Source organism: Octopus sinensis, linkage group LG30, assembly GCF_006345805.1.
Source record: "Octopus sinensis linkage group LG30, ASM634580v1, whole genome shotgun sequence".
NCBI lineage: Eukaryota > Metazoa > Mollusca > Cephalopoda > Octopoda > Octopodidae > Octopus > Octopus sinensis.
Genome location: NC_043026.1, coordinates 809775 through 826121, shown reverse-complemented (window position 1 = coordinate 826121; position 16347 = coordinate 809775). Strand labels below are relative to the sequence as shown.

Here is a 16347-nt window from a genome sequence, read left to right as displayed (position 1 = left end):
CATTACTACCAACACTGCCATCACAACTACTACAACTCTTACAACAACTACTACTACTGCTATTACTACTACTACTACTACTACTACTATGACGACGACCACCACCACCGCTACAACTACTACTACCACTACCACCACCATTGCTGCCGCCGCCGCCACCACCACTACTTCTACTAGTTAAGAAGTTTGTTTTGCAAACTACTGCGCTTTGTGTTCAATCCAACACTGTGGTGCCAGTTCAACCGATGCCTTAGGGTTGAAATTTACTAGATGGAAACTGAAAGAAGCCTGTTGTGTGTTTGTGTGAGTCCATGTGTGTATGTGTTCATGTGTGCATGTATACGTAGAAATATATATATATATATATATAATTTTTCTTGTGCCGGTGGCACGTAAAAAGCACCCACTACACTCTCGGAGTGGTTGGCGTTAAGAAGGTTTGCCAGCCTTCAGTCAAAACCGTTCAACCCATGCTAGCATGGAAAGCGGACGTTAAACGATGATGATGATTCAAATCCCTCTCAACACATGGCTCTGATGCTCCCCCACTACTCCTGCTCATCATCAGAGATGCACATATTGTCAGATACCAAGGGACATGCTCAAGTAGTTAAGGTCAAGCAACTGACAAGCATATCTGTAGTACTGAGCAGAATATTTGTTATAATGATATTTCTGCTTCAGCAACTCAGTACTGAATCTGTCTGAAATGAAACTGAAAATAAGTTAGTTTCAAAACATTGATGTCCAAGTCACAAAAGCAAAGTTTGAAGGGAATAGTAGTAGTGACTTCTTTTGGTTTCTAGATAGAAGCAAATGGCAAATAACATTTACTGGCCAAAAATAACCAGCAACTCTGTAATATTGAGCAGAATATTTGCTACAAGGATATTTTTGCCTCTGCAACCCAGTACTGAATCTGTCTGAAATGTAATGAAAAATAGGTCAGTTTCAAAACCTTGATGTCCAGGTCACAAAAGCAAAGTGTGAAGAGAATAGAAGTCATTTCCTTTGATTTCTAGACAGAAGCAAATAGGAAATAACACTTACTGACCAAAGACGAAAAAAAACCAAGAGCACTCAGAGAGCACAAACCTCTGCCAAGGCAACACCAATGTCCTCTCAACAATTAGCCAGGGATGATTTTTAAAATGAGAATATCTGAAATAAACACGAGTGCTCTCGCAAACGAGAATACTAAAAATGAACCTGACAGCTCTCAAAATTAAGTAAAAAAAAAAAAACGAAAAATGATCCCAAATCTTTGTTCGGTACCGGATCAATCCCAAAATCTAATCAGTTTGTGCCAGTCATGAGGCCAAACATCACTGAAAGTTTCATCCGAATTCATCCAGTGGTTCTTGAGATATCTTGGACAAACAACCAAACAAATACGACTGAAAACAATACCTCTGCCTTCACTAAGGTGGAGGTAATAAATAAAAATTTTGTTGCACAATGTTTCCAGTTATTTTAAAATTTCACTATCAGGTTATTTCAAAAATTATAACCATGCAATTAATTAATGAATTAATTATCACATTTTAATTAATGCTGCTCAGGCAAAAGAGACCGATAGAATAAGTACCAGGCTTACAAAGAATAAGTCCTGGGGTCGATTTGCTCGACTAAAGGCGGTGCTCCAGCATGGCCACAGTCAAATGACTGAAAAAAAAGTAAAAGAGTAAAATAGTAAAAATGAGTCGTCAACAAGTTAACTATTTCACCAATTAACTAATCAATTGTGTTAATTGTGTAGCCAATCATTCAATTAGCTAATTTTGTCAAAGTCGTTTCGTCACTGTTTGCAACCTGATCTATGGACACGCCCTCTCTGATTGACAAACCGAGCTAATTGATTGTTTGACCGAACGATTAACGAACCAATTGATTAGTTAGTAAGTTTAATATCTAAATTCAGGGATCTTGTCCTGCAAGTTACTTGGTGAGTTCACTGTTGATGATGACACATGAAAAAAAAAAAGGGGGACCCAATATACCTTGAAAAAGTGGTTGGCGTTAGGAAGGGCATCCAGCTGTAAGAAGTGTAGAAAACCATGCCGAAACAGTCTTCGGACTTGAAAAACAGGCATTAAATGATGGTGATGATGGTGGTGGTTGTGGTGGTGGTTGTGGTGGTGGTGATGGTGATGAGGGGAAAGAAGAAGAGAAGGAGGATGATGATGATTGTGATGATGATTATGATGATGGTGATGGTAATGATGATGATGATGACAATGATAATGGTTTAATGAATTTAATAATGAAGTGAAATGAAACCAATGCGTGTCTTGATCATTAGCATAATGACCCTCCTGATGCAATATATATACATACATACATACATACATACATAATACATAATACATACATACATGCATGCATATATACATACATACAGACATACATACATAAATACATACATGCATGCATGCATACATACATACATACATACATACATACATACATATATATACACATACATATATATACATATATTTACAGACACACACACATATGAATTGTTTTAATGGATTGAGTAATTTTACATTTTCCTCTCTTTCTCTCTCTCTTTCTCTCTGTCTTTGTGATGTGATATGATGTGCTAATACTTGCTGGAGCACTGCCTTTAGTCAAGCAAATCCACCCCGTAACTTATTCTTTGTAAGCCCAGTACTTATTCTATCGGTCTCTTTTGCCGAACTGTTAAATGACGGGGACGTAAACACACCAGCATCGGTTGTCAAGCAATTCTAGGGGGACAAACACAAACACACATACATACATATATACATATATACGACAGGCTTCTTTCAGTTTCCGTCTACCAAATCCACTCACAAGGCATTGGTCGGCCTGGGGCTATAGCAGAAGACACTTGCCCAAGATGCCATGCAGTGGGACTGAACCTGGAACCATGTGGTTTGTTAGCAAGCTACTTACCACACAGCCACTCCTGCGCCTATATATTTATTTTATCTCTAATGTTTTGTACTCTCTGTGTTTTTCAGATTTTGGGTTAAGCAATACGTTTTCTAAAGACAACCTTATGAAAACCCACTGCGGATCACCAGAATATGCTGCACCAGAATTATTTAATCCTTCCGAGAAATATGGGCCAGAAATCGATATTTGGAGCTTGTAAGTTTTTTTTTTTTGTAATGTTTTTTTTTTATTATGCCTCCATCCGGGGATTTTTTTAAATCTATTAAAATTAATAGATTATATATTTTTAATGTATTTATTTATTTAGAGATTTATAAAAAAATGTCTGTGTATTTATATTTTTATTCTATCTTCTACATTTGTCCTTTAAGTCCATCTCTAAAGTCCATTTCTAAAGTCCATCTCAGACGCCATCCGGCGTCTGGCGACAGACTTGGTAAACACCCACAAAGTTATCAACCACCTCACCAACAACAACGCTGAACACCTTTTTGATCTCCATGTGTCTAACACACGTGGACATGCCTACAAAGTCAGAAAACAGCACCGCTCCCATGACTTTCGCAAACATTTTTTCACGCTCAGAGTTGCTGAAGCATGGAACAAACTGCCTGCGTCAGTTGTTGACTGCCCTGACACTGCATCGTTTAAGGCCCTCATGCTTTCCGAAATCCACCGAAACTACACCTGATTATACATACACTTTAGATGAGTTGTAGTGCACCTGAGCACTGTACACAATTATTATTATTATTATTATTATTATTATTATTAAATGGAGTCATGTTTGTGGATTGAATTACTGGACCTTTTGTTTCTTAACCTTATGTATTTATATCTTTTATCTCAAGTTTCCCTTGGGCACTTCTATGTCTGAACCTCTATATCGTGAGAGAATTTCTAATCAATCTTCTTTCTCAAAACAATTATACATATATATATATCACGTGATCACGTAACCGACCAGGCTATCAGATGTTGCTACACATCGCTGGTCACAATGCGTTCGCATTGTTTTAGCCTTCGAATGACGCCACCCCGCTGGCTAAGCGAGCAGGCCAACAGAAGAAAGAGTGGTGAAAGAGTACAGCAGGGATCACCACCATCCCCTGCCGGAGCCTCGTGGAGCTTTTAGGTGTTTTCGCTCCATAAACACTCACAACGCCCGGTCTGGGAATCGAAACTGCGATCCTACGACCTCGAGTCCGCTGCCCTAACCACTGGGCCATTGCGCCTCCACACACACACACACACACATATATATAATTACCTAGGCCTATTCCCCATTTTTTTAGGCGGGGGTAGCCACAACAAGATACAAACCAGGCATTCCATTCATTTCCCAGCTCAAAGAGGCAAGCCCCTATGCTCGGGTCAAGGCATAGAATGCAATCCCCTATATCAGCAGCGGGGCCCGACAGCATATGCTGGTTTACCCCCGCCGCATCATGCTGGTTCCAAACCCTTTGAGCAACATCCACAAACACTCTCCAAGCTTTCCTTTCATCTATAAACTCTCTTGCCTCTCTCTCACTCCAATGCCTCTAACGACTAAAGCTTTCCTCACTCCACCCATCCACAGAGACCGAGGTCTGCCTCTGTTACCTGTCAGATATAGTGGTGTATGAAGGTGGTTGTTGTATAGGGGTATCATCATCATCATTGTTCGACCGTGGTCGAGACAATGGAATTTACCATGCTACGCCAGACTTCACGGTCCATCATGGCATTACGGAGGTCCTGTTGCTGGATGCCTGTATCCCTGGAGATTACATCAGGGTAGGAGAGTGTGCGCCCTCTGGTATTGCGAGTAGATGGCTTCCAGAGGAGAAGAGTAGAAATTACCTCGTTTTCAGCTCTACAACAATGTCCAGCAAACTGGACTCTTCTACCTTTCACAAGAGATGATATGTATGTATATATATATATAACACCATCATCATTGTTCGACCGTGGTCGAGACAATGGAATTTACCATGCTACGCCAGACTTCACGGTCCATCATGGCATTACGGAGGTCCTGTTGCTGGATGCCTGTATCCCTGGAGATTAGATCCGGGTAGGAGAGTGTGCGCCCTCTGGTATTGCGAGTAGATGGCTTCTAGAGGAGAAGAGTAGAAATTACTTCTTTTTCAGCTCTACAACAATGTCCAGCAAACTGGACTCTCCTACCTTTCACAAGAGATGACACAGGTGGTAGTTTCCCATATATTTGCATTTTGGTTGGATGGCGCTTCCACGAGAGATTTTGAGCTCTCATAAGGAGGCGAGTGTAGGTTCCATCCAACCGCCTCTCAAGCTTCTTTGATAACGTCCAGGATTCTGAGCCATATAGTAGAATTGGTTTGACTGTGGCTTTGAAGATTGGGTATACTGCCCCACCCAATGCCACCAAATTTCAAGTGAGAGTGTAACAAAAGTTTACCATTAAGATTCGTGACTAAATCAATGAGCAACATTAATATTTATAACGAATTTGCCATTTTCAATGGGTGTGTAGCACATACCTAGCACACCCAGAATATGCACCCCTGGCAAGCTGGCAGAAACATTAGCATGCTGGGTGAACTGCTTAGCAGTATTTCATCTGTCTTTACATTCTGAGTTCAAATCCCGCCAAGGTCAACTTTGCCATTCATCTTTTTGGGGTTAATAAATTAAGTACCAGTTGTATACTGGGGTCGATGTAATCAACTGCCCCCCCTCCCCAAAAATTTCGGGCCAAGTGCCTACAGCAGAAAAGAGTATAAAAGAATATACACCCCTGGCAAGCTGGCAGAAACGTTAGCATGCTGGGTGAACTGCTTAGCAGTATTTCATCTGTCTTTACATTCTGAGTTCTAATCCCGCCAAGGTCAACTTTGCCTTTCATCTTTTTGGGGTTAATAAATGAAGTACTAGTTGTATACTGGGATCGATGTAATCAACTGCCCACCCCCGCATCTCCAAAAATTTTGGGTCAAGTGCCTACAGCAGAAAAGAGTAGAAAAGAATATACACCCCTAATCTGGGTGTATATACTGGGGTTGATGCTATCAATGCCCTCAGAATTTCTGGTTTTGTGCCTAAATCAGAAAAAAAAAACAAAAAACAAAATGGGCATTGGACATTTCTAAGAAGAGCATGCCCTCAGACCCTGTCAGTCTCATTGCTCTAGTCATTTGGGGTGCACTTAAAGACTCTCCCTCCGAGGCACAAGTCTGATCAAGGTTGTCTATGGAAGACCAGCAGACTGGACCTTGTGGTAGAAGCTGACCTTTAATGAAATCACTGTCACTGATCGTGGACGATCTACGAAGGCCAGGTACACCGTTCCTTCCACTTGAACAAATGAATCAAAAACAAAAATTCTGACCAATAGCAATAAATTGTCAGTCTATTTGTGTACACCTATTTTTGTTGCTGCTGTGTAGTCTCATATCGACCATAAACAAGTACAACATATGTCACACGGATAATCAGTTGGAAGACGAGGTTTTTCCACAGATCCATAGATCTAAATAGGCTACGGCTCTGTCTGGTTGGGGGTTCATATAGCACATTCTGATAAGCTGTGGTTAATTGCATGTGGTATAATGTTGCAGTCAGATCATATTGGACTCTCTGTCTGTCTCTCTCTCTCTCTCTGTTGTCTAGTCTATTTCTGTCATACAATTGTTAATTTGTCTGTGATGTAGTCTTGTAGTCTGGATATCCTGTACTCTCGCCGCTGTCCATTCTTTGTTTGACTTGAAGTGAGGGGTTAATTGTGTGTAGTGTAGCACAGCAGTCCAGACTGTCTCTGTTGTCCAGTTTATTCCTGTACGTCCACTGCTATAGTTGCCGTTGTGTGGCCTGAGCTGATCCATGATCGTCAAGTCCAGCTAACCTGTGGTACAAAGGTAACCAGCTAAACAACGAGGCGTGACCCCCACGAATCAATTTACCAATTTTTGTCGAGTGGACAGACGTTTCAAAAACATGGAGCTGGGTCTTTGAGAATATTCATGTAGATAAAAAGGGTCTGTGGTGCTGAAACAACTGGGAACCAACCCCTGGGTTAAGGGGACAGAAAGCAAGAAAGAAAAAACTAAGCTTATATATTTCTTTACTACCCACAAGGGGCTAAACATTGAGGGGACAAACAAGGACAGACAAAGGGATTAAGTCAATTACATCAACCCCAGTGCAAAACTGGTACTTTATCGACCCCGAAAGGATGAAAGGTAAAGTCAACCTCGGCGATATTTGAACTCAGAACGTAACGGCAGACGAAATACCTATTTCTTTACTACCCACAAGGGGCTAAACATAGAGGGGACAAACAAGGACAGACAAACGGATTAAGTCGATTACATCGACCCCAGTGTGTAACTGGTACTTAATTTATCGACCCCAAAATATGAAAGGCAAAGTCGACCTCGGCGGAATTTGATCTCAGAACGTAGTGGCAGACGAAATACCTATTTCTATTTCTTTACTACCCACAAGGGGCTAAACATAGAGGGGACAAACAAGGACAGACAAAGGGATTAAGTCAATTACGTCGACCCCTTGTGCGAAACTGGTACTTTTTTATTGACCCCGAAAGGATGAAAGACAAAGTCAACCTCGGCGGAATTTGAACTCAGAACGTAACGGCAGACGAAATACCGCAAAGCATTTCGCCCGGCGTACTAACGATTTTGCCAGCTCGCCACCTTCAAAAAACTAAGCTTATAGGTAACTGCAATTGGAAATAGCATAAAGTTATCTGCCCTTAGATTAAAGGAATTCTCTGAATGATTGCAAACAAGTTTTAAGTGAAATGATGGCATTGAACTGGGTGAAGGGAATAGGTGGAGTTCAGGGCTCAAACACACATACAGTCCTTTTGACAGGCTTCAGTATAGTTTTCTTTCTATGTTGTGTTGGTCAACTCAAGACTTTGATTGTAGAAAACACCAAGAGTCAGTTATACCAACTGCACTATTTTCTTTCTTTTGTTAATTTAATTTTAAAATAATAATAATAATATTATTAAAATAATAATAATAATAAAATTATTGTATATGGTGCTCAGGTGCACCACAACTTGTAAGAAAGTGCGTATAAAGCATATGCAGTAATGTACAAATGTCTGGAAAGCGAACAGTGTATGAGTCAGATACATGCTTGCGTGTGTATGGAGGGGAGGAGAAAATCAGGTGTAGTGTTGGCAAATCTCAGAAAGCATGGAAGTTTTGAAGGATGCAGTGCTCCGACAACTAACAACTAATGCCGGCAGTGTGTTCCATGCTTCAGCAACTCTCAGCGTGAAAAAATGTTTCCGAAAGTCATGGGAGCTGTGCTGTTTTCTGACTTTGTAAATATGTCCACGGGTGTTAGACAGGTGGAGTTTGAAAAGGTGCTCATAGTTATTGTTTGTAAGATGGTTAATAATTTTATGGGTGTCTGCCAAGTCAGCTGCCAGACGTCGGAGTTTCAGTGTGTCCATGCCCAGGGAAGTAAGGCATTCAGAATATGGCAAATGCCTGATGGAGGGTATTGTATACAGTGCTCAGGTGCTCCACAACTTGTAAGAAAGTGCGTATAAAGTATATACAGTAATGTACAAATGTCTGGAAAGCGAACAGTGTATGAGTCAGATAAGGCGTTCAGAATATGGCAAATGCCTGATGGAGGGTATTCTCTTGGTTGCACATCGCTGAACGGCTTCCAGACGATTAATATCCTGGGCAAGATAGGGGTTCCATACCGGTGATGCAAATTCCAGGTGAGGTCGTACCATAGCTATATAAAGCCGCAGATAGATAGCCGGAGAGCGGCTCACAAAGGACTTGGTGAGTGATACCTACACATACAATACTGCATTCTAACATTTCTTGATGTGTTTTTCTCTATTTTCAGGGGGATAATTTTCTATACAATGCTGGTGGGAAAACTACCTTTTACAACTCCATCTTCTGACCAGTTTCGAAGAAGAGAATTACAGTCGCAAATTGAGAAAGGCCTTGTGAACTGTCATTTTAAAGAAATGATGCATTTAACACCAGGTATTGTATCCTACATAGATTCATCGAGCTGACCCTTGATTTCTTTTTATTCTGTGAATCTTTTAGCTCTTTAGTGTCCAAACCAGCCATATCTGGCCAAAGTATTCTATCTACTTTATATTCAAACTGGCCAGATCTGACCTCTTACACTATCCTACAATGTCAGTCTAATAATAATCCATTAGACAGGTGGAGTTTTTTTTTTTTTTCTCTCTCTCTCCTTGTTTTTTTCTGTGTATCTTTCTGTCGAAGAGCATAGGCTCGAAACGTAAAACACTTGTTTTATTTCTATTCCTGAGTGCCATACTAATACAATTGTTTGTTTGTACTCCACCTACCTTCGTCTTTTGTTTAATAATAAGTTACACTATCATCAAAATTCCAAAGATATGAGATAATCCCTGATTAACTTAAAACAATGTGAATAAAGAAGCATTAGATCTCACAGAATAATCTGAATGCTTAAAGGGTTACTCTTATGTTCTTTGATATACTCTTTACTCTTTACTCTTTTACTTGTTTTAGTCATTTGACTGCGGCCATGCTGGAGCATCACCTTTAGTCGAGCAAATCGACCCCGGGACTTATTCTTTGTAAGCCCAGTACTTATTCTATCGGTCTCTTTTGCCGAACCGCTAAGTGACGGGGACGTAAACACACCAGCATCGGTTGTCAAGCAATGCTAGGGGGACAAACACACACACACACACTTATATATATATATACATATATACGACAGGCTTCTTTCAGTTTCCGTCTACAAAATCCACTCACAAGGCTTTGGTCGGCCCGAGGCAATAGTAGAAGACACTTGCCCAAGGTGCCACGCAGTGGGACTGAACCCGGAACCATGTGGTTGGTAAGCAAGCTACTTACCACACAGCCACTCCTGCGCCGATATCTATATCCTTTTATTCTTCCTCTACTTCCTGTCATTAGTCTACGACCATGCTGGAGCACTGCCTTTTCATTGAGTCGATCATATCAAACGCATCCTTTTTTATTCCAGTTGCAGACTTTATTTTGTTGCTCCCTGCTTACCAGCTGTTCACACCTGTTCACTTCTGTCCCCTTTTCTAGGGGAAGTTACCTCCCCTAGAAAGCAAAAGCAGACAAGGAATTTACTCTGGACCACACCTGCTGACACCAAAAAAGGGATATTCACAGCACTATACACAAATATAAATACATACATACATGCATATATATATATATATATATATATATATATATAATATATATATATATGTGTGTGTGTGTGTGTGTGTATATATATATATATATAAGAATAAATGTTTTTATATATAAAGAACGTGAAATACAGGAAGGGACGAACACGGAACACAGACAAATCATTCGAAGCCTTCAATCTTCAGTCAGACACCGAATCATCATACCAAATTTTGGCTGTTCAATTCTGATATTTGCTCCAACTCGGCCAGCCCCAAGAAAAAAACTAAGCTGTAAATATATATATATATATATATATATATATATATATCGGCATGATTGATCATTGACCACTACAAACATTTTTTTCTCTCCTTGTTTTTTCTGTGTCCCTTTCTGTAGAAGAGCGTAGGCTCGAAACGTAAAAGACTTTTTCTATTCCTGAGCGTTATACTAATACATCAAAGGTAATGATTATTAAAATTATAAATTACGGTATCTACAAGATACCACCAAGCTGAAAATCGCAGCCATGATCTGACTTTAAAACCACCTAAGTGGCTTTAAAGTCAGATCATGACTGCTATTTTCAGCATGGTGGTATCTCGTAGATACCCTAATTTATAATTTTATATATATATATATATATATATCTGTCTGCGTGCGTGGATATCTTTGTGTTTGTCCCCTATCAGTGCCTGATAACCAGGTTTGTTTAAGACCCTGCCAACTAGCGTTTCGTCAAAAGGAGACCGATAGAATAAGTGTCAGGCTTGCAATAAAATAATTACTGGGCTCGATATTTCTTCACCAAAAACTTTTCAAAGTGTTGCTCAAGCATGGCCGCAGTTTAATCACTGAAACAAGTTAAAGATAAAACACGCACGTAGGTGCAGGAGTGGCTGTGTGGTAAGTAGCTTGCTTACCAACCACAAGGTTCCGGGTTCAGTCCCACTGCGTGGCACCTTGGGCAAGTGTCTTCTACTATAGCCTTGGGCCGACCAAAGCCTTGTGAGTGGATTTGGTAGACGGAAACTGAAAGAAGCCTGTCGTATATATATATATATATGTGTGTGTGTGCGTGTGTTTGTGTTTGTCCCCCTAGCATTGCTTAACAACCGATGCTGGTGTGTTTACGTCCCCGTTACTTAGCGGTTCGGCAAAAGAGACCGATAGAATAAGTGCTGGGCTTACAAAGAATAAGTCCCGGGGTCGATTTGCTCGACTAAAAGGTGGTGCTCCAGCATGGCCACAGTCAAATGACTGAAACAAGTAAAAGAGAGAGTAAAAGAGAATATACACACACACACACACACACACACAAATGTGTGCGAAAGCGTATCATAAGCCTGGATATAGATTAAAATGTCTAATATGTTCATAGGGTGTGTTTATATTTAGAGTCCTCCAGCCATGGATATAAATCTTTCTCCGAGTCAGAAGTGGTGGAATAGAAAATATTTAAAGTTCAAGGGAAGTAAGTGTGCATGATAACTCATGTAGATGAATTGATTATGTCCCTTTAGATGACATCACATTTTTTTTTTTGTTCATTTACGTCAAATATTTCGGGTTTTTGTGCTGCTGCGGTTCTTTAAACCCGATCAGTAGACCTTTAACCAAAGACGCTCCAGTCGTGACGATCCTGTACGTTTTTAACAATGGTGTAGTCTACTATATCATTGTTCGTTGTCATGCTGTTTCCTTTTAACTCTCGATTGGCCCTGATCCAGGCGAGTAATGTTTAGGAATTGGACGATCTTTGGTTTGGGGTTGATAAATCCGCAGGAATGATAATTAAAACTAAAACATGGTGAGCTAAACCTGCTAATTATATTAAAGCTACATCTGTCAGAAGTTTGAACAGCTCAAATGGTGCTTTTTATGTGCCACCTGCACAGGAGCCAGTCCAGCGGCACTGGCAAACGACCTTGCTGAAATGTTTTTTGACGTGCCACCAGCACAAGTACTTGAGGATGCAACACAGCCAGTTGCACACAGTGTCCCAGCCGCAAGGGACCGATGCAGGATGGGTCGGTCAAAACGAGCGTTGTGATGATGCATAAAGATTCTTGTAAACTCCATTTTCTGCTTCCCTCATGCATTATGTGTGTGTGTGTGTGTGTGTGTGTATGTATACTCTTTTACTTGTTTCAGTCATTTGACTGCGGCCATGCTGGAGCACCACCTTTAATCGAGCAACTCGACCCCGGGACTTATTCTTTTGTAAGCCCAGTACTTATTCTATCGGTCTCTTTTGCCGAACCGCTAAGTAACGGGGACATAAACACACCAGCATCGGTTGTCAAGCAATGTTGGGGGGACAAAAGCAGACAGACAAACACACACACACACACACATATATATTTATATATATATACATATATAGGACGGGCTTCTTTCAGTTTCCGTCTACCAAATCCACTCACAAGGCTTTGGTCAGCCTGAGGCTATAGTAGAAGACCCTTGCCCATGGTGCCATGCAGCGGGACTGAACCCGGAACCATGTGGTTGGTAAACAAGCTACTTACCACACAGCCACTCCTGCACCTATATATATAAAATTAATTAAATGATATACTAAGTATGTACTCCTGCTAGATATAACAGTCAAAACTCTTATTTGACAATCTCTCAGCATACATTCAAGTATTTGAGCTCATCTGGACTGGTTTCTGAACTGGCATTATAGCCTCACCATCCTCAGTATGCGTCACCATATATATATGGTTTGGGCATTAGGCTCATGATCGTTAGGTCCTAAGTTCAATTCCCGGCGACGCATTGTGTCTTTGTGCCAGACGTTTATTTCCCATTGACCCAGTCTACTCAGCTGGCAAAAATGAGTAGTACCTGTATTTCAAAGGGCCAGCCTTGTCACACTCTCTATCACGCTGAATCTCCCCGTGAACTACGTTAAGGGTACACATGACTGTGGAGTGCTCAGCCACTTGCACGTTAATTTCATGAGTAAGCTATTCTGTTGAGCATTTCAGCTGGGACCCTCGTCGTTGTAACTGACGGAGTGCTCCTATATATATATATAAAATTTAAAGGACTGACCACTAAAAGTGGACGGTCAGCATGCTAGATATAGATGTCAAAATCGCTATTTTCCACAAAGAATGTGTTCTCAAATAAAAAAACTCAGCACAAACCAAAGCATTAAAAATAAGCAAGACAAATGAAAATATACGAAATAAAAATGATTTTTGAAAATCATTTTTATTTCGTATATTTTAATTTTATATGTAAAAAATATTTTAATCTTCGGATTTTTTTAATATGCTAGACCACTGGTTTTAATTGATTATATCAATTTCTACCCTTATTAATTAATATATATATATATATATATATATATATATATATATATAATATATATATATATATATATATATATATATATATATATATATATATATATATATATATATATATATATATGATGGGCGCAGGAGTGGCTGTGTGGTAAGTAGCTTGCTAACCAACCACATGGTTCCGGGTTCAGTCCCACTGCGTGGCATCTTGGGCAAGTGTCTTCTGCTATAGCCCCGGGCCGACCAATGCCTTGTGAGTGGATTTGGTAGACGGAAACTGAAAGAAGCCTGTCGTATATACGTGTATATATATATAAGTGTGTGTGTATATGTTTGTGTGTCTGTGTTTGTCCCCCTAGCATTGCTTGACGACCGATGCTGGTGTGTTTACGTCCCCGTCACTTAGCGGTTCGGCAAAAGAGACCGATAGAATAAGTACTAGGCTTACAAAGAATAATGTCCCGGGGTCGATTTGCTCGACTAAAGGTGGTGCTCCTTCTCCTCCTCCTCCTCCATCTTCTTCTTCTTCTTCTTCTTCTCCTCCCCCCTCTTCCTCCTCCTCCTCTTCTTTTTCTTCTTCTTCATCTTCTCTCTGTCGCTTCTTACGTTTTGGTTTTCTTTATCTTTACAGAATGCAAAGAACTAATAAACAAACTAATAGAACCATCCCCAAGCTTACGTCTTCCGCTTATGGATGTCGAAATCCACCCGTGGGTTACGTTAGAAGCAAAATTTCCCTTCCACCCTTTCCAGTCGTTTCTCAAAGATAAACAGATGAAAAATCAGGTGAGGCCTTCATTCCATACCCCAGGTGTCATTTCTATTTTGATCGTTAATTGATTAAACTGTATTCTCTCCTCTTCATTTATATATAGATTTTTTTTCTTTGCTCGTGTCTGTGTATATATCTATATGTCACATATACACACACAGATACATACATGCATACACATACACACACACACACACACACATGGCATGTGTAAAAAATTCGAGCGAGGTCATTGCCAGTACCGCCTGACTGGCTCCCGTGTCGGCGGCACGTAAAAGGCACCCACTACACTCTTGGAGTGGTTGGCGTTAGGAAGGTCATCCAGCTGTAGAAACTCTGCCAGATCAAGACCGGAGCCTGGTGCAGCCATCTGGTTCACCAGCCCATAGTCAAAATCATCCAACCCATGCTAGCATGGAAAGCAGATGTTAAACAACAACAACAACGATGATGATGATGATGATGATATATATATATATATATATATATATATTTATCAAAAGAAAAACAGGGTGCAAAGGATTTAGCGGTACATATGTTTCTGGCTTTATTGGACAGTTCATATCAATCCCAAACTTCTCAAACCTGCTATAATGTAATACATGTCTTTGGTGTGGTAATTATGCGCGGCTGAAGAAGGCTATTGACATACATGTTACATCAATTATGCATTGATATAAACAGTCCAATAAAGCCAGAAACATATGTACCACTAAATCCTTTGCATCCCGTTTTTCTTTTGATAAATATACCCTATCAGCTACACCACTAACTGGCATATACAGGTGCTAATAGAATTTTTATATATATATATATATATCATCATCATCATCATCATCGTTTAACGTCCGTTCTCCATGCTAGCATGGGTTGGACTGTTCAACCGGGGATCTGGGAAGCCAGAAGGCTGCACCAGGCTCCAGTCTTATCTGGCAATGTTTCTACAGCTGGATGCCCTTTCTAACGCCAACCACTCCGTGAGTGTAGTGGGTGCTTTTTACGTGCCATATATATATATATATATAATCTTTTATACAGTGAAGCAGTAATATTACTTGTTGTTATGGCATATGTGATTGGTCAGGATGTTACCATGGGTTTCACAGTGACTGCTGCAATTTGACAATATCAAAGACTCGCTGTACCGTCAATAATATCCTGACGAGTCATATACTATAACCGGAAATATACTACTCAGGAATATAAAATCACAACCACTCAATTTCTCTGTTAGAGAGCTCTGTTTTTCTCTCTTATGAACAATAAATGTATATTGGCACACACACACACACACACACACACACATGCATACATGTACATATAGACACACACACATACACACATATATATTCATACATACAAATATACATACATATATATATTTTGTGTTTATATGTATGTATATTTTTGTATGTGCATATAAATATAATATATATGTATATATGCAATATATAGATATGGATATAGAAATGGATATATAGATATGTATGTATGTATGCACAATAATATATATATATATATATATTATATATATATATATATATATAGATATATATATATATATATATATATATTATATATATATCTTATATATAATATATATATTATATATTATATATATATAATATATATATATATATATATATATATATTATAATATATATATATATATATAGATATATAATATATATATAATATATACATATACATTTATATATACATATACATATATATAATATATAATATATATATACATATATATAATATCTACACCACACAACACATATATATATATATATATATATATATATATATATATATAATATATATGTACATATGTATATATGTATATATATGCAACATTAAATAAATGACAAAAGGAACAGGAAACCATGTAGTGCACTTCATTAGCTTACAGCTGTTTCTCTGTCAGGATGCAGTCGCCTCAGAGCTCAGTCATTGGGCATCAATTTAAAACTTCCTTGAAAGTTTATTTGGAAAGACATTTCCACATGCTTTGCATGGCATCGAAGCTTTGAGGAAGTTAAAGTGTGTTATACATTTATAATTTCTAGATCCCTTGTCATTTATTTAACCCCTTATTACAGTCTGTGCTTGAGTAACC

At 39.2% G+C, this 16347-nt stretch overlaps 1 protein-coding gene across 1 annotated transcript in view; it reads left to right on the top strand.

Annotated features, from left to right (window-relative positions):
- LOC115226729 (NUAK family SNF1-like kinase 1) overlaps nucleotides 1-14298 on the top strand; it is a 106925-nt gene extending 92627 nt beyond the window's left edge. Inside the window, exons 4-6 of the mRNA XM_029797750.2 lie at nucleotides 3012-3141; nucleotides 8815-8960; nucleotides 14082-14298. Coding sequence (XP_029653610.2) covers nucleotides 3012-3141; nucleotides 8815-8960; nucleotides 14082-14290 — 485 coding nt within the window. The 3' untranslated portion in view covers nucleotides 14291-14298. The remainder of the gene's footprint in view (nucleotides 1-3011; nucleotides 3142-8814; nucleotides 8961-14081) is intronic.
- Nucleotides 14299-16347: the final 2049 nt, after the last annotated feature.